The sequence below is a fragment of the Mastigoproctus giganteus genome, chromosome 11, assembly GCF_048544385.1.
Source record: "Mastigoproctus giganteus isolate SK-2022 chromosome 11, ASM4854438v1, whole genome shotgun sequence".
Classification (NCBI taxonomy): domain Eukaryota; kingdom Metazoa; phylum Arthropoda; class Arachnida; order Uropygi; family Thelyphonidae; genus Mastigoproctus; species Mastigoproctus giganteus.
The window spans coordinates 58,900,787-58,925,411 of NC_143585.1; the positions used below are offsets into that span (position 1 = coordinate 58,900,787).

At 37.0% G+C, this 24,625-nt stretch overlaps 1 protein-coding gene across 2 annotated transcripts in view; it reads left to right on the forward strand.

Annotated features, from left to right (window-relative positions):
* LOC150078032 (putative phosphorylase b kinase regulatory subunit alpha) overlaps positions 1-24,625 on the forward strand; it is a 608,767-nt gene that overhangs the window by 473,852 nt on the left and 110,290 nt on the right. For both annotated transcript variants that reach the window (XM_090384728.1, XM_090384727.1), the window contains exon 24: positions 21,313-21,389. In XM_090384728.1, coding sequence (XP_090240854.1) covers positions 21,313-21,389 — 77 coding nt within the window. The remainder of the gene's footprint in view (positions 1-21,312; positions 21,390-24,625) is intronic.

Here is a 24,625-nt window from a genome sequence, read left to right on the forward strand (position 1 = left end):
GAGTGCTAATGTGTGAAATTGACTACTTTAAAGTTTTATGCTTACATTTATTGTAGATGTTTATGGTAGTCTTGGCGTTATGGAGATTGATATCCAAGTCTAGATAATGTGCAGCAAGGTATTGCTATTAGTATGTTCTAGAGCGAGCTCTGGAGGGTAGATGTCAACAAAGTCTTGCAGGAAATTATTGCAGTTGATAACGAGCAGGTCGTTGATGCATCTATACATGCATAAATCTGCAGGTCAGGCAGTTTCTGAGAAGTATAGCTAAAGGTTAGCTAGAATACAGCTAGATAGACTGCCAATAGGTGTACCTTTAGAATGTAGATAGACAGTGGTGCCATTAAAGATGTAATTGTTTAATATGCATAAGTTGGTTAAGTTATTCCAGTAGTCTGATTTGCAGTTTATATGTTTATACTTACAGTGAAGATCTTTCATTACTAGTTTTAGGTTAGATAGGTCTATGCTAGTGAACAGGCTATTGAAGACAAAAGTAGATACGTGAGTAATATGCTGATTTTTTAGAGCCTCTATAACAGGCTGATTATTTGCAATTATTCGGCTGTTGGGAAGAATGTTTAAGATAGGTTTAAGGAGGTGTTCTAGTGCTTTTCCGTGTTTATGAGAATAACTGTTTTTACAGGATGTGATAAATCTGAAACTTATGGAATTTTTATGAAACTTTGGGATAAAATAAATGTAGAGAAAGTTGTAATTATTAAAATTGATATTTAGACTGAAACACTTTAAAGGCTTCAGCCCATAAAGTGTTTCAGTAGGTACCGTTAATGTGTAGCACGTGTAACAACCAACCCACCAAAGAAAACCCAAATAGCCCCGAAATGGTGCAGTCTCGGTGGTGGTATCCACTGAGAATAAGTAACAATACTCTTCTCCTTTGGTGAAGTGTTACTAATTCGAAGTAGCGCAATATCATGGCAACTCATTGTGAAGGTATTCACAATACGTATTAGATTTAACTAAAACGATGCCGTTTTTGCTAATTCAGAGTCTGCTTACTAATATGATGCATTTGCACTAAATTGTACATTGTAAAATTGATATATTTAATTTTTGCTGAAAGCAATAAGTTTCTTCGTGATGATACTACTATTGTTGGTGATAGATTTGTATGTGGTACTAAAGTTCTGCTAATTTACTTATTTTAAATTTGATATATATTTTCTTAACTCTAGCGCATTTTCATTTTATTTTTTAACTATTTAGATATCTGCTTAATTTTAAAATTTGTTACACATTAACAGTTTTAACCCTAAATGGTAAAAAATGATTTTTTTACCATTTTCAACACAATTAACTTAAACACTTGTAACATACTCCCAGAACTTCGTTCAGGGTCCTACTAGAGGAATGGGAATTGCAACCCCGAACTGCTCAGACAATTTGAGGTTGCAATTCCCCAACTTCCTTATTACTATTTGCTATCCTTACCCTATTTACTTTCCTTTTTGAGTGCAATTAGGTTTTCGAAAGCAATCAAGGTGTTATTTTCTACTATAATCTCTGTTTTCGCCTTATAATAAGTTCAGCATCTATACCACGCTACTTTACAATCAATTCTCTATGCTTTCCTGGGATGCATGCTACATACGTTTAATCCAATCTCACCCAATCATAATTCTACATTCTATTACTTCCACTCTCCTACACATGAGGCCGCTTCATCTGTACATATACATATCAACAATTAGCAGGAATCTCTCTAATTTGGAATCTCCTACACTGCATATGGGCAAGCACTGCACGGCCCTCTCCCTAGCTTCAGCATGGCATGCTAGTAAGTACCACTTTGACCCACAAATTTATTTTAATTCCTTCTCTTTATTTCTTTGAATATTATTTTCTTAGTTTTTTTTTTTTTTTTTTTTTTCTTTTAGCATTAGTAGAGGCATTTGATGCAAGAAAGCAAGCTTATGCAGCATCAGCCAAAAAATAAAAAATAAAAAATAAATAAATAAAAGATGACCACTTCCACTTCACCCTTCTGTTCGTTCGAAATACCTGTCCAGCTGAGCCTTAAACTTATTTAGGCTATCAACTTCCACTACAAGGGATGAAAGTCTTTTCCACCAACTAACCACCCGCTGGCTAAAGGCAAATTTCCTCACATCTATCCTACATCTGTCTTTCCTCAATTTGAATTTATGCTCTCCCAGGTGATTATTCTGAGCAAGAGGAAGAATCCCATCAGCATTGAGCATGCTCAAACCATTCAAGGTTTTATACACCTCGCTGGTGCCTAGTCTCCAGACACTGTAATTTGCAAAACTGAAGCCTTTCTTCGTAAGAGCACCCCTTTGTTCCATTCAATAATCTTGTTGCCCTTCTCTGTACTCGTTCCAGCATCTCTACATCCTTCTTGAAATGAGGCCTCCAGACCTGTATACAGTACTCCAGGTGTGGTCTGACCATTGCCTTATACAAGGGAATAATCACCTCCTTATCCCTGCTAGAAAAATTCCTATATATCATCGACAATACACCATGAGCTACTCTTGCAGCCCGTCTGCACTGTCAGAAAACTTCATATATGCCTGCACAACCACCCCCAGGTCCCTTTCATTCTCTACCACTGTCAGTGTAGTACCACAGAGTTGATACGTTGCCCTGGGGTTGCTGTATCACATATGTAGTACTTTAAATTTGTCAATGTTAAACTTCATTTGCCACCTCTCAGCCCATCTGCTCAACCTTTCCAGATCCTGTCGCAGCAGCATAGTGTCAGTAGTGTCCTTGACAACCCTACTATCGTATCATCTGCAAACTTGGACATTAAGCTTGATATACCATCATCAATATCATTTATAAATACAGAAAACAATAATGGACCAATACTGAACCCTGAGGGACTCCACTAGTAACATTAGTCCACGATGAGCAGTGTCCATTGATTACCACTCTGTCTTCTCCCCCTCAACCACCCCTTTATCCATAGCAGCAATTTGCCTCCAATGCCACACTGCTCCAATTTGTGCAGCAGTCTTCCATGTGCAACAGTATCAAAAGCCTTTCTAAGATCCAAGTATATAATATCAAAGTTATTCCCTGCATCCAGTTCTTTTGTGACTGCATCATAGTATCCAATCAAATTGGTCAGGCAAGACTTCCCCTTAACAAAACCATGCTGTGTCTGAGCTATAACTGAAGTCTTGTCTAGAAGATCCTGCAATGCTTCTTTAACCAGTGCCTCCATTAATTTTCCTGAAACAGAAGTTAAACTAACAGGTCTGTAATTACTTGTCCCCCTTTGATCCTCCTTTGTGAATTGGGGTCACATTTACACATCTCCAGTCCATGGGTACTTCCCCTGAGTCCAAGGAAGCTCTCATAATTATGGCTAAGGGTTTGCTTACTTCCTTTGCTGCCTCCTTTAATATAACTGGATAGATCCCATCCACCCCAGGTGCCTTTCTTCTATTTATCTTCAACAATTTCTCCTCCCCATTACTCTCAGTTATTACAAGATTCTCTAGCTTACTATCAGAGTTGAATACACCTCTGGCATTCCCCTCGCTGAATGTCAATGCAAAATATTCATTTAGTTTTTTAGCTACCTTAGCAGGATCATCAACAGTTGACCCATCATTATCGAGTGGACCAATCTGATTCATCCCTTTCATTTTAGACTTTACATAAGAAGTCTTTGCTGTTTTTCTTTGCATCTCTTGCCAAAGATTTCTCGTAATCTGCGTTTGCCTGCCTAACCTCCTTTGTAACTTGGTTACAGATCAACTTGTATCTATCATAGGCTTCTGTGTCACGTGTTAATTTGTATGTATCCCATGCATTTTTCTTCTCTGCCATATGTCTCATTAGTTCATCTGACATCCACTTAGGCCTAAACCTTGAACAATATTTCTTAGTTGGTATGTAAAACCTAGTAGCTTCCAAGATAAGTTCTTTGAATGCTTCCCATTTTGAATTTGCTGTTGGTAACATCATCAGTTGGTCCCACTGTATAGAATTTAAATAATGTCTCAGTCCATCGTAGTTGCCTTTACAAAAGCAATAACCCTTCCCTTTACCCCTAATGGTAGTTACCTCTTTGAGTAAATCCCACTTCAGCACACTGTGATCACTGCCACCTAGTGGTTCATTTACCTGCAGATTCTTAATGCATGAAGAATCACTACTGATAATCAAATCAAGAGTATTACTCCCTCTAGTTGCCTCCCGAACATGCTGATGTAGAAAACAATCATCCAATAAATCCACAAAAGCCTTGCTAGTGTGTGAGTGACCAGCCCCCAAATTCCAGTCAATATCTGGGATATTAAAATCTCCCATTATAAGACTCTCTGATTTACTGGCCCACTCTATTTCCCTGTACAATTTCTTATTATACTCATCAGAGTCATTAGGCCTATAGCACACTCCTATTCTCAATTTTGATCTCCCAATGCTTATGTCACATCAAACTGACTCGACACTGCACTGTCCAGCAATGTCGACTGGCTTCACTTCCTTGGATTTTATGTATTTCTTAACTAATAGCATAACCCCTCCTCCCTTCCTATCCTGTCTATCCCTTCTGTAGACATTGTACCCCAAATTCCAGTTCTGCATTCCTTATATCTGTGTGACACCACGTCTCTGATATCCCCACAATATCTGCCTTTGATGTTTTGAGCAATACCTCTAATTCATCAAATTTATTTTCTAAACTCCTAGCATTGGTGTACACGGAAGTATACATGCACCTGTTCTTTTTCTTAACTTCCCTAACACAACCCATGTGTTTACTTGTACCCCAATAATTCCCAGCAGTCTATGAAATATCCCGCATCCTATTTTCCAGGCTTCTGCTCATTCTAATAGAAGCAGTGCAAGAATCTCTTTCACCTCTGCCAGTGGCTACTGTCAATCTATTGGTCTTTGTCTCCCCCCAATCTAGCAGTTTTCCGACCCACCTAACACTGCCTCGATAGCATCAGCAAACATTCTTGCACCCTTTCTATTTAAGTGTATACCATCCCTGTAGAAGCAGTCTCTCCTGTTAACAAGTACAGACCAGGCTGAAAAAAATTCTACCCCTTGAGCCTTGCACAATCTTTCCAGGGGTGAATTGATCGACAGGGATCTCATCATATACTCCCTCCTATCGTGTCTGGGCAGAATTGCAGACACTTTCAAATTCAACTCTAATTCACGGCTTTTTTTCAACAGTGACCTGTCCTTGTTAAGTAATTCCGCCGGTCTCCTACTCTTAATATCATTAGTGCCAACGTGTATAACTATATCACCTTTTGTGCCCTTATAAGATGATATCCGCTCTACAACGTCATCAACCTTTGCCCCTGGCAGACATACCCTGGTCCTGTTCCACCTATCCTTTTTACAAAGCATGTTTCCCGTTTTCCTGACAATAGAGTCACCAACAACTACTAGTTCCTTTGGGACCAGCACATTCTGCCTTGGGGGCTGCCGCTGTGTTGCATGATGACCAAGTGCAAGCTCTGGCATTGGTGTGGGCAGCTGAGAGCTTGATGGGCCCCTCACTTTTAATCCTTCGAGGGCATCCACCCTGTCGTTCAAGCTCTCATATAGGCTCATAACAACGCTGAGTTGTCGCCTGATTTCCTCACACTCCTTGCATCACGCACACACACAAGGACATCCCCCATGGCAGTATCATATCCCGTACCCGACTGATCCACAAACATCAAGCAAGTAGGGCATTTTAATAGGCTATGATTCAGAGGGCAACTGACCCCCTCAGTTCTCCACTGAGCCACAGCACTCCCATTAGCTTGAGCCTTTTGCTTTGCTGCTCTGGTCTGAGTCATGATTTTGATTTAATTTCAATAAAATTTCAATTTCAGTACAAAATTAAAACCCTAAACTTATATCCCAACACAGTTATAACGCTATATTCATGTTTTAGTATCGAGTGTTATCTACGAAATTCCTTTATATAACTTCCGTATCAAGTTAAGTATTAATTATTTATTTTTTACTAATTATTTATGTTACGTAACCCAAGTTGTTATATGTATAGTTAAAAGTACAATTTAATTGACAATGAAGTTCAACAAGATTAATTATCTGATTAATTGACAATATTATGTTCTGTACTATACTATATTAAGCTTATGCTATCTAGTTCGATATATTTTGTATCGCGTTACAATGGCGGCAATTTACGAACGGTTGACACGTGGATTTGATACCCTTTCTGATACTAAGTAATACCTACAAAATCTCTATCTAAGTTACTTTAAACTAAGTATCGTAAATAGGAATATAAAGCTACTCTAGAAAATAAGTTAATATGCCAATTTAAGCTAATAAAACAGAAAATAAATCAGAAAAAACCTTCTCTGTTCCAAGAGCGTCAAAAATTTACGTCCTCACAGGCTACACTCGTTCTCGGCTCTTTTATGCTAGTTGTTATTATTATTATTAGTAGTATTTCTTCCACATCTGTAGGGTCAGCCTCGAGATACACATCAGCTTTCACACTCTTTTCCCGCATTTATTCACTCGATTATCACAGTAATTTACACTACACTGAGTATCTCGTTTTCGAAACAGAGGCCATTGCTCATTTGTTGCAGTTCCCTTGGTTTTGGCGACTGACCCCTGAAGAATATGCCAAAATCATCATAATTGCAACAATGAATAATTTCACATTACTAATTTCATGTTTTTTACTGGTACCTTCTTGAAATTTTCTTTACAGGTGCTTTCTTGTAATTTTACTATGGATTCAACAGAACTTTAGATTACACTCCACCCTTCAACTATAAACTCTATATATTTTTATCTATATTCCTTATAGTTGCAAGTTTTTTCTACCATTAGCATTAGCAAAGGCACATGATGGAAGAAAGCAAATTTATATAGCATCAGCCAAAAAAAAAAAAAAAACACCACCCTTATTTCACCCATCCACTCACTCTCTAAATGTTTGTCAAGTTCTGCCTTGAATCTATTTAAGCTATCAACTTCTACAACGACAGATGGAAGTTTGTTCCAGCAATCAACCACCCATTGGCTAAAGGCAAACTTCCGCACATCTATGGAGTACCATGCAGTACTCCATTGTGTCATACAGTTTCTTGAGATTCGACAGAGGTTTGTTTGCCTACAGCAAACAGCCCTTTCTGGCTAAACCCAAAGATGTTCAATAGGATTGAGATCCACGGGCCACTGCAGCAAAGAAAAGTAATTGTCATGTTCCTGGAACCATTCCATAGTGATTCGAGCATTGTGCACTGGCACATTATCTTGCTGGAAGTAACCATCTGACTGATGATAAACTGTTAACATGAACGGATGCACTTGGTCAGCAACAATGTTTAGGTACAATGTGGCATTCAGATGTGAATCTGTGGGTATCAATGGACCCAACGTGTGCCAAGAAAACATTCCCCACAACATAACACTGTCCCCCACCACCTTGCACAGTAGTTGTCAGACATGACGGGTCCATGGATTCATCTCGTTTTCGAAAGAATCTGAGCTTTCCATCAACACAATGCACCAGGAATTTCGACTCGTCAGACCAAGCACTGTTTTCCAATCCTCGATAGACCAGTGCTAGTGTTGCTGTGTGCCCACAGGAGGTGTGCTCTCTTGTTCTTCATTGATAACAAAGGTACGCAATATGGCCATCAGGTGTTGTAGCCCGTTCGCGACAAAGTGGAACTAGTGGTCTGTTGCAATATTTTGTTCTGCGCACCAAGGTTGTATTCTGACGTGATTTGCGACATTGTGACCCGTCTGTTTACTTGCACAATTCTAGCCATCCTCCTCTGACCTCTATCATCAAGTAGCAATTTTCTTCCACAGGAGTGCCGGTGAGAGGATGTTTTCTGTTCATCCCACCATTCTCGATACACTCCTGAAACTGTAGTGCATGAAAAGTTCAGGAGAACTACCATTTCAGAGATACTTTGTCCAACACGTCTTGCACCTACTACCATGCTACGTTCGAAGTCCATTAGATCACTCCTTTTCCCCATTTTAAATTTGATGAATTTGAGGTATTGCTCAAAACATCAAAGCCAGATATTGTTGGGATATCAGAGACATGGTGTCACACAGATATAAGGAGTGCAAAACTGGAATTTGGGAAGTACAATGTGTACAGAAAGGATAGACAGGATAGGAAGGGAGGAGGGGTTATGCTATTAGTTAAGAAACACATAAAATCCAAGGAAGTGAAGGCAATCGACGTCGCTGGACAGTGCAGTGTCGAGTCAGTTTGTGTGACATAAGGCATTGGGAGATCAAAATTGAGAATAGGAGTGTGCTATAGGCCTAATGACTATGATTAGTATAATAAGAAACTGTACAGGGAAATAGAGTGGGCCAGTAAATCAGAGAGTCTTATAATGGGGGATTTTAATTTCCCAGATATTGACTGGAATTTGTGGGTTGGTCACTCACACACTAGCAAGGCTGTTGTGGATTTATTGGATGATTGTTTTCTACGACTAGAGGGAGTAATACTCTTCATCTGATTATCGGTAGTGATTTTTGTGCACTAAGAATCTGCAGATAAAGGAACCACTAGTTGGCAGTGATCACAGTGTGCTGAAGTGGGATTTACTCAAAGAGATTACACCATCAAGGGTAAAGGGAAGAGTATTTGCTTTCGAAAAGGCGACTACGGAGGTCCGAGACAGTATTTAAATTCTATACGGTGGGACCAACTGATGATGTTATCAACACAAATTCAAAATGAGAAGCATTCAAAGAATTTATCTTGGAAGCTACTAGGCTTTTACACACCAACTAAGAAATATTGTTCAAGGTTTAGGCATAAATGGATGTCAGATGAACTAATGAGACATACGCAAGAGAAGAAAAATTCATGGGATACGTATGAATTAATGGGTGACATGGAAGCCTATGATAGATATAAGCTGGTCTGTAACAAAGTCATAAAGGAGATTAAGCAGGCAAAGGCAGATTATGAGAAATCCTTGGCAAAGGATGCATAGAAAAACGGAAAAGAGTTCTTTACCTATGTAAATTATAGAAGGAAAGGGAAGAATCAGATTGGTCCACTGGATATTGATGGTTCAACTGTTGATGATCCTGCTCAGGTGGCTAACAAACTGAACGAGTATTTTGCATCTACATTCACACATGAGGAGTTATTCAGGAAGGGGAATGCCAGAGGTGAAATAAACTCTGGCAGTGAGCTAGATGATTTTGTAATAACTGAGAGGAAAGTGGAGGACAAGAAATTGTTGAGGATAAACATAAAAAAGGCACCCGGTGTGGATGGGATCTATCCAGTTATATTAAAGGAGGCAGCAAAGGAAGTAAGGAAACCCTTAGCCATAATTATGAGAGCTTCTTTGGACTCAAGGGAGGTACCCATAGACTGGAGAAGTGCAAATGTGACCCCAATTCACTAACTGAAGACAAGACTTGAGTTATAGCTTGGACACAGCATGGTTTTGTAAAGGAAAAGTCTTGCCTGACCAATTTGATTGGATACTATGATGCAGTCACAAAACAACTGGATGCAGGGAATAACTTTGATATTATATATTTGGATCTTAGAAAGGCTTTTGATACTGTTGCACATGGAAGACTGCTGCACAAATTAGAGCAGTGTGGCATTGGAGGCAAATTGCTGCTATGGATAAAGGGATGGTTGAGGGGGAGAAGACTGAGAGTGGTAATCAAGGGACACTGCTCATCGTGGACTAATGTTATTAGTGGAGTCCCTCAGAGTTCAGTGTTGCGTCCATTGTTGTTTTCTGTATTTATAAATGATATTGATGATGGGATATCAAGCTTAATGTCCAAGTTTGCAGACTATACAAAGGTTGGCAGGGTTGTTAAGGACACTACTGACAGTATGGTGCTGCAACAGGACCTGGACAGGTTGAGCAGAAGGGCTGAGAGGTGGCAAATGAAGTTTAACATTGACAAATGTAAAGTACTACATATGGGAAACAGTAACCGCAGAGAAACTATCAACTCTGTGGTACTACACTGACAGTGGTAGAGAATGAAAAGGACCTGGGGGTAATTGTGCAGGCAGATATGAAGTGTTCTGACAGTGCAGACAGGCTGCAAGAGTAGCTCATGGTGTCTTGTCAGTGATATACAGGAATTTTTCTAGCAGGGATAAGGAGGTGATTATTCCCTTGTATAAGGCAATGGTCAGGTCACACCTTGAGTACTGTATACAGGTCTGGAAGCCTCATTTCAAGAAGGATGTAGAGCTGCTGGAATGAGTACAGAGAAGGGCAACAAGATTAGTGAATAGAACAAAGGGTTACACTTACGAAGAAAGGCTTAAGTTTTGCAAATTACAGTGTATGGAGACTAGGCACCCGCGAGGTGATCTGATAGAGGTGTATAAAGCCTTGAATGGTTTGAGCATGCTCAATGCTGATGGGTTTCTCTCTCTTGCTCAGAATAATCACCTGAGTGGGCATAAATTCAAATTGAGGAAAGACATAAGTAGGATAGATGTGCGTAAATTTGCCTTTAGCCAGCGGGTGGTTAGTTGGTGGAACAGACTTCCATCCCTTGTTGTGGAAGTTGATAGCCTAAATAAATTTAAAGCTCAGCTGGACAGGTATTTCGAAAGATCGGAGGGGTGAAATAGGATTGCGTTTTTTTTTGTTTTTTTTTTTTTTGGCTGATGCTGCATAAGCTTGCTTTCTTGCATCATATGCCTCTGCTAATGCTAATGCATTTATATCCACAACTGTGGTCATGTGACTTGCAACGTTGTGGAACGAACGATTTGTGTGCACAGCAGGGGTGTACCTAATAAAGTGGTACACCCCTGCTGATCACGTCAACAACTGCATCTAGCATTTGTTGAGGTGATCAATTCTGTTGAAAGTGTTATCTTGCATGCCCACTTTTGCAATTGTCTGTTCAAAGCCAAGTGTGCATATTTATAGCAGGTTCTGTGAGGTGTTTCATGCACAGGACCTGTTTCCCCATCCATGGAGGGTGTCCTGATATTAATGGTAGGGCAGTGTAATCTTTTATGAAATAATAATTGAAAGATAGAAAAAGAAGGAAAAGTGTCCTAGATTAATGTCATCATATTATTGTTTAAACATTACATCAGTCTGTAAAATAATTAGTACAGTAAGAGTGCATTAAGTACAATAGAAGTATTCAAAGTGGACATATACAAAGGTTATTCTTATAATACATCTGCCAAAAGAGCAGATGTATGATAAGACTTTAGCATGATGATTTAGAATAAAAGTATATAAAGTGAGCCATTGGGCCAAAAGAATGAATAAAGGCTAAGATAGCCAGAGTTGTTTAAATGTGCTATACCCCATGAATAAACAAATAATTAATAGTAAAATAAAAAGTAAAATAATGATGATGGTAATTATTGATAATAGGATGCATTGAATGGCATGTGGCTGGGGGCTAGCACCATTCAATATACCCAATCAATGCTTCACAAGCTATCTGTTTCTGTTTTTATCTGCTAGTTTAGCTAAGTCCAAATGATCAAAATTATCAGCAATCTATATTCAAATCAGTAAACTGCAGAATAACAGCTAGCCTGACATTTAGCAGTAAAACAAATAATATGGGAAACATTGAGAGCCAACAATAAATTTCATGTGGGATGTGAAGTATTTGAGCTGTGAAAAAGAAAAGGCTTATGCTGAATTAATGCAAAAATGAAGTAAAAGTAAGAAAAGCACTGGCACCTCAATTTCCCTCGAATTATTCTAATAGATCTTGAGATATAAAATTTAGAGTTAGCAAGCAGAAAGCAAAAAGCACAAAAAATAGCTTCTAATAAAGGTACGTCAGATACACCTGGAGCATAACTGCCCATCCCTTTAGTGGGGATCCTAGTATTTCAGTAGGAAATTAAAATAAGGGATAAAGATAAGTAGTTCAAGTATAGTCTACATAAGGCAAAGTTCAAGTATAATATATATAAGACAAAGCTGAATTATAATAATGAAATACCAGTTGTAGAATATTAAAGAAATAATGAAATACCAGATGTAGTATATTAAATAAATAATGAATTAATAGCTGTAAGAATATTGATACCTGTTGCTAAAATACCAGTTATGAGGATAATTAAAATAAAAACAAAATTAAAATAAAATAAAAATACTTCAACCTTTCTGAAATAATAAATCAACATTTCTGAAATAGTAAATCAAAACAAAATGCATGAATATGATGTGAATCTTACCTCCTTATCCCAGTAGAAACAAGGGCAAAATAAATTTTCACCCATAATGCACCTATTATAAAACAAAGAGCAATAGTAATATTCCTTCAGTTCAGGTGACTTCAAGAAAAACTAAATAAATACTTAAATGACTGAAAATTATAGAAAAAAACACGCTCTATATTTCTGAACTATATTAAAATTAATACCCAGTGATATAAATTAGGATGAAATGTCAATATACAAATTAAAAATGAAATGCTTATAAACAAATTAAAAATGAAATGCTTATAAACAATAATTAAAATGAAATCCCTATAAACTAAAATTAATTACTGCCCTTAGAAAAAATTTAGGTACAACTTTTCAAACAGTGTAAGCTATATGTAAAATGTTCTAAGGGAAATGCCTACTATTTACATATGTACAAGTCCTCAAAATGACAATTGAGAAATCAGTGCAAACCAATAGAACTGAAATAGAGAGAACAGTGAGAGCCAATAGAACTGAAATATTTATTTAATACATATTTTAGCTATAATATAACTTGGATTTATATACCAGTACTACACCACTGAGTGCATTTATTAACTGCACTCAGTGGTGTAGCTACCATGTAGGCAGGCAAGACAATTGCCTCCGGGCCCTTTAGGGGGTACGGCGTCTTTGGCTGTCTCCTGTTTTTGCAATTTTCATTAATTAAGTAGGGGCCTGAACATGTTCTTTGCCTCCGGGCCCGAAAAAGGGTAGCTACGCTAGTGACTTCACTAATAATAATAACGCTGTTAAGATGTCTAGAGATAAACTTAGATGGAAGTCCAATTTTAATAGCTTAGATCTCAAGTCTCTAAGTAATTCTATAATACGTTTGACGTTATTACATTTTTTTTATTATTTCCTACTGAAATACCAGGATCCCTACTAAAGGGACTCTAAATTTTATACCTCAAGGTCTATTAGAATAATTCAAGGGAACCTGAGGTACTATTACTTTCCTTACTCTTGCTTCCTTTTTGCATTAATTCAGCATAAGCCTTTTTTTTTTTTTCACAGGTAAATAGCTAAAAAAAAATTTTCACATGTATATATATACATGTGAAAATTTTTGTATCAACATGTCAGGGAAAGTACTAGAGAAAAGAATATCCTAGACCTCATCATCACACATGAATCAGATGACATAACAGGGCTGACAGTAGAGGAACCAGTAGCAGGAAGTGATCACGGAGTTCTACGGTGGATGATGACGAGAGAGGAAGCAGAAGTAAAAGGCAAAGGAATGGGTTTTAATTTCAGAAAAGGAAATTACGATGCCTTAAGGTACTACATGGCCTCTATTAACTGGGTAGATATCGCGCAGAGAATGAATACAATTGAACTGTGGTACGCTTTTAAAACATTAATCACAGATGCCTTGAATGCGTATATACCATTAAAAAAATACTCCACGAGAAGGGTTCCAAGTTGGATGAATAGTGAAGTTGCCACATTACTTGAGCAGAAAAAGGTGGCATGGAAAAGTTACAGAGCAATAAAAAGTACTGAAGCCTATAACAGCTACAAGGTGATGTGTAATAGAGCCACAGAAAAGGTTCGACAGGCAAAGGCAGTTTATGAGAAATCACTAGCAAACAGAGCAAAGAGGGGGGATAAAGAATTCTTCACATATATAAATGCCAAGAAGAGCAGGACAAACCAGATCGGACCTTTACGTAAGGGAAAGGGGATAGTAATAAATACACCAGCTGCCGTTGCAGATGAACTCAACAGTTATTTTGCATCGATATTTACAAATGAAAAGCCTTTTGTGGCAATGGGAAATCGTGGGAGCGAAGTTAAAAAATATGTAATTAATGATATTGAAATTTCGCAAGATTATTTAATGAAAAAACTTTCGAGCCTACAGACCAGTAAGGCTCCTGGAGTTGATGGAATATACCCTATAATCTTAAGAGAGGCGGCAAGCGAGTGCATTGAACCATTGAGGCTAATTATGCGAGCATCATTAGACTCTGGGGAGATTCCCTTGGATTGGAAAAGTGCAAATGTATCTCCCATACATAAGGGTGGCTCTAAAAGTGAAGTTGGAAATTATCGACCTGTCAGTCTGACTTCAGTAGTAGGGAAAATCATGGAGGCAATGATCAAGGGTGGAATTCAGGATCATTTGGATCGAATTGAAATTCTCAAGGATACTCAGCATGGTTTCGTAAAGGGAAAATCATGTTTAACAAATCTGGTTCGCTATTTCGAAAGGGTCACTCACGAGCTGGATTTAGGGAATAATTTCGACATTGTTTATTTAGATTTCAGCAAAGCTTTTGACTCAGTCCCACATGAGCGGTTGCTTTATAAACTGGAACAGGTTGGAATCACTGGGAAAATCCTTAGATGGATAGAAGGATGGCTTCAGGGCAGAAGGCAGAGGGTTGTGATAAATGGCTATTCCTCAGATTGGGTTGATGTAAGAAGTGGGGTTCCCCAAGGATCAGTATTAGGACCACTGTTATTTTTAATTTTCATAAACAACATTGATGAAGGGACAGAGGGCGTGATGTCTAAATTTGCAGATGATGTTAAAATTGGTAGAGTAGTTAATGATCACTGTCGAGCTGAGCTTCTTCAGAGAGACCTAGATAGACTTCAGGAATGGTCAGAAAAATGGCAGCTGTGCTTTAATCCAACAAAGTGTAAGGTATTACACCTGGGAAACAGTAATCCCAAAATAACTTATTCACTTGGTGGAGTTCAACTAAAGCCAGTACTGGAGGAAAGGGACTTGGGTGTTACGATACGGTCAGACATGAAATTCTCTGAGCATTGTAAACAGGTTGCAAGGAAGGCCCATGGTGTCCTATCAATGATCTATCGAACTTTTGCAAGTAGAGATAGGGACGTGATAATCCCATTATATAAGGCTTATGTTAGACCACACTTGGAATACTGTGTTCAAGTATGGAGACCGCACCTGAAGAAAGACATTGAGCTTCTTGAAAGGGTGCAAAGACAGGTAACTCGCCTGGTGAGATCGGCAAAAGGGCGTCCTTATGAACAAAGACTTTGAATATGTGGGTTGCAGAGTTTGGAAACTAGACACCTTAGAGGAGATTTGATTGAGGTGTTTAAGGCTCTGAGAGGCATCAGTAAAATGAATGAGGACAAAATTTTCAAGATTACAAATGATGCTAGAACTAGGGGACATAAATTCAAGTTACGGGGGGAAATGTTTAGATTGGATTGCAGGAAGTTCTATTTTAGCCAGCGAGTTATAAATTACTGGAATAAGTTGCCTTCATGGGTGGTAGAGGCCGACAGTTTGGGGAAATTCAAAGGTCATCTGGATAGTACTTTCGGGTAAGGGAAGCACATAGGATGATAGGTTTAATTTCCTTTTTATTTATTTTTTATTTTATTAATTATTATTATTTAGTTATTTATTTATTTATTTATTATTTTTTTTTTTGTTTTTATCATTGTTTTGTTCGGATTTATATTTTTTTTTTTATTTTTATTTTTTTTTTTTTTTTTATTTTTTTTTTTTTTTTTTTTATTTTTTTTTTATTTATTTTTTTTTATTTTTTATTTTTTTTTATTTTTTTATTTTTTTTTTTTTTATTATTTTTTTTTTTTATTGGCTGGTGCAGCATAAGCCATAGGCTTTCTTGCACCATGCGGCCGTTACTAATACTAATACTATATATAGCTCAAATACTTCACATCCCACATGAAATTTATTGTTGGCTCTCAATTTCTGTATTATTTATATTACTGCTATCTGTCGGGCTAGCTGTTATTCTGCCAATTTACTATTAAATTTGAATATAGATTGTGATTATTCTGATAATTTTGATCATTTGGACCTAGCTAAACTAGCTTGCTTGGTTATATTGAATAGAATTAGCCCTCATCCACATACCATTCAATGCATCCTTTTTTTTTTTGTCCTCGCCTTTTCCCATTATTATATGTGGTCAGCGTTTTTATTGTTTTGGCATGCAATTTTTACAGCCGGATGCCCTTCCTGACGCCAACCCTGATCCTTTATCCGGGCTGGGAATATGCGGTGGTCATTCCCTGACCTACCGCATCCTCCGTATTTGGTGGGTATGGGCTCGAACCCCGGTCTAATCAAGAAGCATGTGCTATGCACTACTGCCCCTGCCCACCTGGCTACAGAGGCGCCACCATTCAATGCGTCCTATTATTAATAATTAGCCTCATCATTATTTCACTTTTTATTTTATTATTAATTATATGTTTATTTATAGGGTATAGCACATTAAATCAACTCAGGCTATCTTAGCCCTTATTGGTTCTTTTTTGGCCTAATGGCTCACTTTGTATACTTTTATTCTAAATCATCATGCTAGTCTTATCTGCATGATGATTTAGAATAAATTATATACATCTGCTCTTTTGGCCTATTTTGAACTTTGAATACTTCTGTTGTACTTAATACACTCTTACTGTAGTAATTTTTTATATATATATAAAATTAAAAAAAAAAATTAGGTAAAGAGGCCTGTGCTCTCTGGATTCATTCTGAATAATCTATTATGTAGCACAGAGAGAAATGGAAAGTAAAAAAAAATAAATGACAGGTTTAATCTTAAATAGTAAAACAGAATATGTTAAATACATACAGTACAAAAAGCTTTCCGTTATTATGGTAACCTTCGTCAGTTGAACTGAAAGTTTAGGAATATAGAACTTAAAGAGCATGTAGTGCATGCTCTTTACAGTCATGCACAGTAAACTGTGTGATGCAACAACTAACTGTTTGAAATTGAAGCCTGTGGTTGTGACGTATGCAAACATTGCCAACGTTTGTCAGTCATGAGAATGGTTGCCTCAATCATAGGGTGGACACGACATCCACTGCTTCTGTTGACCGAAGTATTAGAGCATGTGATGTGTAACAAATCCGACCAGGCGTGGCTTTGGTAATGGCAGGACCGATCGACAGCTATAACATCGCGCCGTGGGTCAATGTCGTGTCGGGTTGACCAGAAGTGCTCAGCAATGGCCAACTGTGTCTGCTAAAGCAGATGGCTCTTTCGTGTTCTGAGATACTTTTGCCAGTTTCTCCGATATAACAACTAGTGCAAGAAATACAGTAGACTAGTCCACTTTATAGTAAGGTGGGAACCGGTGTTTTCACTCTAGAGATGAGGGATCACAATTTCCTGCCCGGGAGTTGTATGCACTTTATCCCATGAGATTTTCAGGACCCTAGAAACCTGCTGTGATAGGTTTGGATAGTTTGGGATAAAGGCACTTGCAGCAGAGTCATTACCTTGAATGTTCAAAAAAAAAAAAATTTTTTTTTTTTTTTTTATTGAACCACCAAGTAAAATATTGATTTTGTGAGATGCATAAAACATCTCACATATATATCATGATAAATATATATATATTGCTATATGTTTTTTTTTTTTTTTTTTTTTTTCGTGATAGAAGGCAATGATCAGGCCACGCTCGAGTACTGCATACAGGTCCAGAGGCCTCATTTTAGGAAGGTTGTAGAGTTGCTTGAATGTGTACAGAGAAGGGCAACAAGATTGGTGAGGGGGGATGAATGGGGTTCTCTTACCAAGAAAGGCTTAAGCTCTGCAAATTGCAGAGGCTAGAGACTAGGCATCTGTGAGGTGATCTGATTGAGGTGTAACCCTTGAATGGGTTAAGCGGGCTCAATTCTGATGGGATTCTTCTTGCTCAGATTACGAACCTGAGCAGGAATAAATTTAAATTGAGGAAAGATAAATGTAGAATAGATGTGCATAAATTTGCCCTTAGCAAGCGAATGGTGGTTAATTGCTGGAACAAACTTCCATTTGTAATTGTGGAAGTTGATAGATAGCTTAAATAAATTCAAGGAGGAACTGGACATACTTTTAGAAGGAATATATGTGTGAGTTTTTTTGGTTTTTTTTGGCTGATGCTGCATAAGCTATATGCTTGCTTTCTTGCATCAGATGCCTCCATTACTATTACTATCAATTACAGATATGGAAAAGGAACCTAAAAATTGTACAGATTTGCCTGTTTGTATGTGTAAACCATGCACAGAATGCCTGTTTGTATGTATAAACCATGCATGGCAGCCTGTTTATACATGTTTGTATGTATAAACAGGCTGCGTCACGGGAACTGAATTTGGCCTGTTACAACGTAAGATCACTCATCGGTGAAGACAGGATATTTGAGCTGGAAAAGGAATTAGAAAATGTGAATTGGAATATCATCAGTTTGGCTGAAACAAGAAGAAATGAATCACTTATAAGTTTATCAAGTGTAAATCTGCTGTACAACCAATGGAAACAGTGAAAGGAGTGAAGGTGGAGTTGGGCTTCTGGTCCATAAAGATTTAAAAAACAACATTTTGGAATCAAAAGTACATCACCAAGGGTGTCAAGACTAATACTCAAGATTTCTAAGAGGTACAAGCTAAAGGTTATAATGATTTATGCACCAACATCGAGCCATGATGATGAAGAGGTTGAAGAAATGTACACTGAAATTGAGAGTCTTCTAGATGAGCAGAAAACCCACTACACTATTATTATGAGGGACTTCAATGCTAAGGTTGGAAAAAGGCAAAACAGCACAGAAAGAGGAACTATAGGAAATTTTGGAATTGGTGAAAGAAATGAAATAGGTGAAAGACGTGGAATTTGCAGAATCTCAAGGATTGTCAGTAATGAACACTTTTTTCAAGAAAAGGGTGAACAGAAAGTGGACATGGAAGAGTCCAAATGGATTAACAACTAATGAAATCGACTTCATCCTCACTAACAGAAGATTGTGAATGATGTTACCGTCCTGAATAAGGTAAATGTTGGAAGTGATCACAGAATGGTAAGATGTACACTTGATATAGATGTAGGAAAGGAAAAAACTGACTCGAGTGAATAATACAAAGCTCTTTGAGATAACAGAAGAGGAGAAAAAGCAGTATGTACTGGAACTTAAGAACAAGTTTGAGCTTCTGCAGACTGCTGAGAACCAAGATATCGACGAGGAATATTACAACTTTCTGAAAGTGATAAAGCCCAAGAAACCTATAGGCAAAAAGAAATCCAAAGAAGAAAAAATTAGTCAAGAAACACTTGTTATGATAAACCGAAGGCGGAAAATGAAGAGCAAGATAAACACTGACAAGGAAAAAATTGAGTATGCTGAGTTATGCAAAGCCATTAGAAAGAGACTCAGAAAGGACATAAGAAGATTTAACACAAGAAAAGTAGAACAAGCATTAAGGGAAAACAAGGGATTTAAATCAGCAGCCATGAGCAGTAATGCAGAAAGACAAATGATACTGAAACTGAAGGATAGCGATGGTGTACTTATAAACAGCAGAGAAGGCATAATTCAAATAGCAGAAGACTATTATAGAGAATTATACAAGGAGCGAGGGAATGATGCCAGCAGTGGGAAAGATGGATTGCAAATTAGTAACACATACGACATACCCGATATTCTTCCTGATGAGGTACAACGTGCATTGAAGAAAATGAAGAATCAGAAAGCCCTGGGGGAAGATGAAGTTACTATAGAGTTGTTAAAATTGGGAGGAAGAGACATAACACGAAAACTGGCAAGGCTCTTCACAAAGAAAAGGTGTGACGCCTTTTCCACGAGTATAAGAAAGGAGATAAATGAGAAATTGGAAATTATAGACCAATTAGCTTGTTATCCCACATATACAAGTTGTTCACAAGGGTCATTACTAACAGATTAGAAAGAATACTTGATGAGAATCAACCGAAAGAGCAAGCTGGCTTTAGGACAGGATTCTCAACTATGGATCACCTTCACATAATATCACAGCTAATGGAGAAAGCAAATGAATACAAAACACCATTATGCCTGGCATTTGTGGATTATGAAATGGCATTTGACTCCATATAGCATAAGGCAATGTTTCGGGCACTGGAAAGACAAGGCATAGATACCCCACATATTATGATTTTGAAGAAAATATATGAGAATGCTACCTCCTTTATTAGACTAGACAAAGACAGTAGGAAATTTAAAATCGAGAAAGGAGTTCAACAAGGAGACACAATATCTCCGAAGCTGTTTACTGCTTCCCTTGAGGAAGCTTTCAGAAGATTAGACTGGTCGCAGAAAGGAGTCAATGTGAATGGAGAGTACCTAAACCATTTACGATTTGCAGATGACATTGTGGTCCTAAGCCACGATCCCAAAGAATTAGAGGAAAATCTTAATCAGTTATGCACAGTTAGTAAGGATTTTGGACTAAAGATGAATATGGCTAAAACAAAAGTAAATGATGAACAAGTATGCCACAGAAAGGGAAATAATGATTGAAGGAGCAGTAATTGAAAAGGTGGAATCATATACTTATCTGGGACAAGTTATTAGCTATAATAATAATAAATGGAAGAGAGAAGAATAAATTTTGGATGGATAGCATTCAGGAAATATAGTCATATACTGAAGAGCAATATCTCAGTTTGTCTGAAACGTAAAACAATAACCAATGTATACTCCACACCGTGACTTATGGAAGTGAAACTTGAGCACTCACCAAAAGAATGGAAAAGAAGCTGAGAAATACATAGCGAAGAATGGAACGAATTATATTGGGAATCAGACTATTAGATAAGAAGAGAAACACATGGATTAGGCAGTAAACTCAAGTAAAGAACATTCTTATCAAAACTAAAGAACTAAAATTGTCTTGGGCAGGACACATAGCTCGAAGACATGATGACAGATGGAATAAGAAAATAGCAGAATGGTACCCAAGAGGAGCTAAAAGAAAACCTGGAAGACAAAGGCGGAGATGGATAGACGAAATTCATGAGTTTGTGGGTAGTAAATGGGTGGCCAGTACTCAAAACAGAAGGAACTGAAAAGTTGCTGGAGAGACCTTCATCCTGCAGTGGATTGAAAATGGCTGATGATGTATAAACCAAAAAAAAAATTTAAGTGTGTACCATTGTAATTGTTTTTTCTTTTGCATAGTTTCTCTGTTAAAAAGATGAATTTCTTTTTAGTAGGTTGAAAATGTGCTATAAATCTGGCAGTATATGACTTCATGCAACTTTCAACAGATTAATGGAGATAAAAAATATTATTGCTATATTCTTATTATTTTTATTTTTGCATAGGCTGTAACAGACCTTCTGGTCCACCAGAAACAAGTTACAGTTGGGGTGCCTCAACTTTGTGAACATACTATTACAAGGTAAGTGTTGAACGTAACTTATAGTTCAAATATCCTAAAAGACATTTTGCCCTAATCAGTATATTATTAGATCTTATGCTTCCTTCCTCTAATTTGAAAAAAATTAAACAAAATAACTCACATTCTTATAATTTTCTAAGAACAAGGAAGTTTTCCACATTATACAATTTTTTTTCTCAAGGATAATGTATGAATACCAGATACATTTTATTCAAGGATAATGTATGAATACCAGATACATCTGATGTGATTGGTATGGTATACCATAATCTGTTTGCTATTTTCAAGAACTTCATGCAATTCAACCCCATTGTTAAGTTATTTTGGTTCTATTTCCCAAGTATAAGACCTTGTATTTTTCCGCATTAAAACATAGCTGCCATTTTTCTTACCATCCTTGAGGCCTATCCATGTCCTGAAGGAGCACTGTTTGGCACTGGTCATTAATCCCTTCCCTATCTTTTACATGATTTTCATTTACTCTATCCCTTCATTGATGTAATTTATGAAAATCAGAAAAAACAGTGGTCTCAGAATCAATCCTTATTGAACCCAATATTAGACCATTCTGAAGATTAACTATTAATCACCCCCTCTACCTCCCACCCAATGATCCAGCTTAGACTCTTACCTGTGATTCCAACGTTCGAGCTTATACAGTAACCTGTCATGAGTAACTGGATCAAATGCTTTGCTAAAATCCCAAACTTGGTTAAAATTATTTCCTACATCCAGCTATTGAGAAACTGGGTCAAAATAGCTAACAAGTTTAATTAAACATGACTGTCCCTTAACAAAGCTATATTGTGTAGCCTTCAGAATTCTATTTCTATCAAAATGTTTCTGTATTACACACTTTGCTTCTGTTATTTCTGCCTGCCACTGAAGTCAGGTTGACTGGTTTGTAGTTATCCACTTCACTCTTAGAACAACCTTTATTTGTTGGTGATATATACTTGGGAGAGATTGCTCTTTCTCATCCCCCCTTCCCAAGTCTGTAGGACAAATTGGTGCCACCCATAAATGATGATATTAAATATAAATTTAGAAAAAGCCACAAGTTGCAGAGCTTCTTAATCAAGTTGGCCCTTCAGAGGTTCTGCTAGGTTCTTACAATAGAATTTTTTCTCAGTGCAGACCACTCTTTTTAAAACCAGACTATTTTTGCTTGGAGAAGTCTCAGTTTGAGTCCTGTATATGACTGGAGGAATTTCTTAAATTCCTCCAGTCATATACAGGACTCAAACTGATCAAGTGGAGAGAGTTGGATTTTTTTCCTCCTGAGTTACTCCAGTTTTTCAGCTCCCATAATATTCAAATCAGCCTTTTAACACACACTTCTGGTGACATAATACACACACAATGCAATAATAAGTCGGGAGCTTTTGGGAATGAGATTAACCACGAGTAGGAGAAGACTTTACAGCTCCAGCAAATGGCTGTCTTAGCTATATAGTTTTGTGGTTTTATTGAGCTTAATTTTTATATTAATTTATTTTCTAGAAGTAGCTTTATAGTCCTAGTCACACTACTTAGTTTATTTTGAATTTAGATAACGATTTTGAAAGTACAGTAAAAGTCCAAAAATCTGGACTGCTCAGGCACTACTTTTAAAATTCAAATTTAAGATGGAATAAAGGAGAAATGACCAGGTAAATTTTAATAGTTTATTCATTAGCATATAAAGCATCTTCATTTATCGAAATGAGCAGTTTTAATGAAAAATAAAATCAACACCTGACAAAGATGTAAACATAAAAATTTTCACCACAAAAAAAACAAAAAAAAAACTTGTAATGCTTGAAATCGTGTTTAAAAATGAACAATGTAAAAGAAAAATACAGTATATAAATGAAAGCAGAAGATATATATTTTATATAAATTAAATATTTGTTTTTAGTTTATTAACGAAACATTTTCATATAAAATACAAAGTTCGAAAAACAGACAAATATTTGTTCATTCTTTTCCTCAATTTCTATTGTGTCTGTTGCATTGCTTGTGGATGGAACACTTGAAGCTTCTACTCTATCTGCTTGACACTTCTATTGCTTTATTTAAATACTTTCGTATGTCATCTTGTTTACAACTTTATAATTTCTTTGTGATAAAATTATTATGCACCATGTGCACATGCATGATATCTTGAAGGCTGAAGCTATGGTTCTGTTCCATAAATTTAATAACTGTTTCAATGGACTTTTCTGCAGTAGCGCAAGATATCTTTTCTTCTTCAACTTTGTCGTTTTCTTCACCAGATTCTTCTGAATAATTCTCTTCTATCTTATCAGGAGTTATAATGCTTTGAATAATTTCTTGATCAGTGAAATCACTGCAACTTCAACATCATCTTCAATGTGTATTCACTCTTCTATGTCATCAGCATTAAGTTGCGTAGAGTCTTCCGTACATAATTTAACAGTTTCCATCAGTTCTTTCACTTCAGATGCCTTTAGCATTATGTGAAATCCTTCAAAATCTTTGTTTCGATCAGATTGTAGATCTGCAAACATCATGTTCAGCCATAACTTTTGCCACATTCTTATAAGTGTTACAGGCTTGACTGCATTCCATGCATTCGTGAGTGAAAATGTTGCATCTTTGATTGTAAAACTGCGTTGAAATTCTGAAGAGTCGACATTCTTATGCATCATTTTCATCATAAAATCATTTTTATAGTGACATTTAAAGTTCCTAATGACTCCTTGATCCATGGATCGAATTAATGGTGTTATGTTTGGTCGAAAGTAACATGCAAAAATATTTCCGCAATCAGACACTAATTTTGATTCATGTGGGTGGGCCCTACAATTGTCGAGAAGGAGCAGGCACTTTGTATTTGCAGGCTTCCCCAATTTTCTCAAGTTCTGACGAACTGATGGAACAGAATCATGAACAAACCAATCACAAAATATATCTTTGTCCATTCAAGCATTCTTTTGGGCTTTATAGGTCACAGGTAAGTGCACAATTCCTTTAAAGGCTTGTGGTGCTGAAATTTACCAATCACCAAAAGCTTAATTTTATGCTGACCTGAATCATTAGCACATATAAGAACAGTTACTCTTTCCTTATCAAGCTTAAATCCTGTTGCATTTTGTTCATGGTTTCCAGCCAATGTTTTTGTGGGCAAACACTTCCAGTAAACCACTGTTTCATCAGCATTATAAATTTGATTGGCTGTATGGTCATAGCAAGGTACAATTTTTTTCAAATGTTGCACTATATTCTGTTGC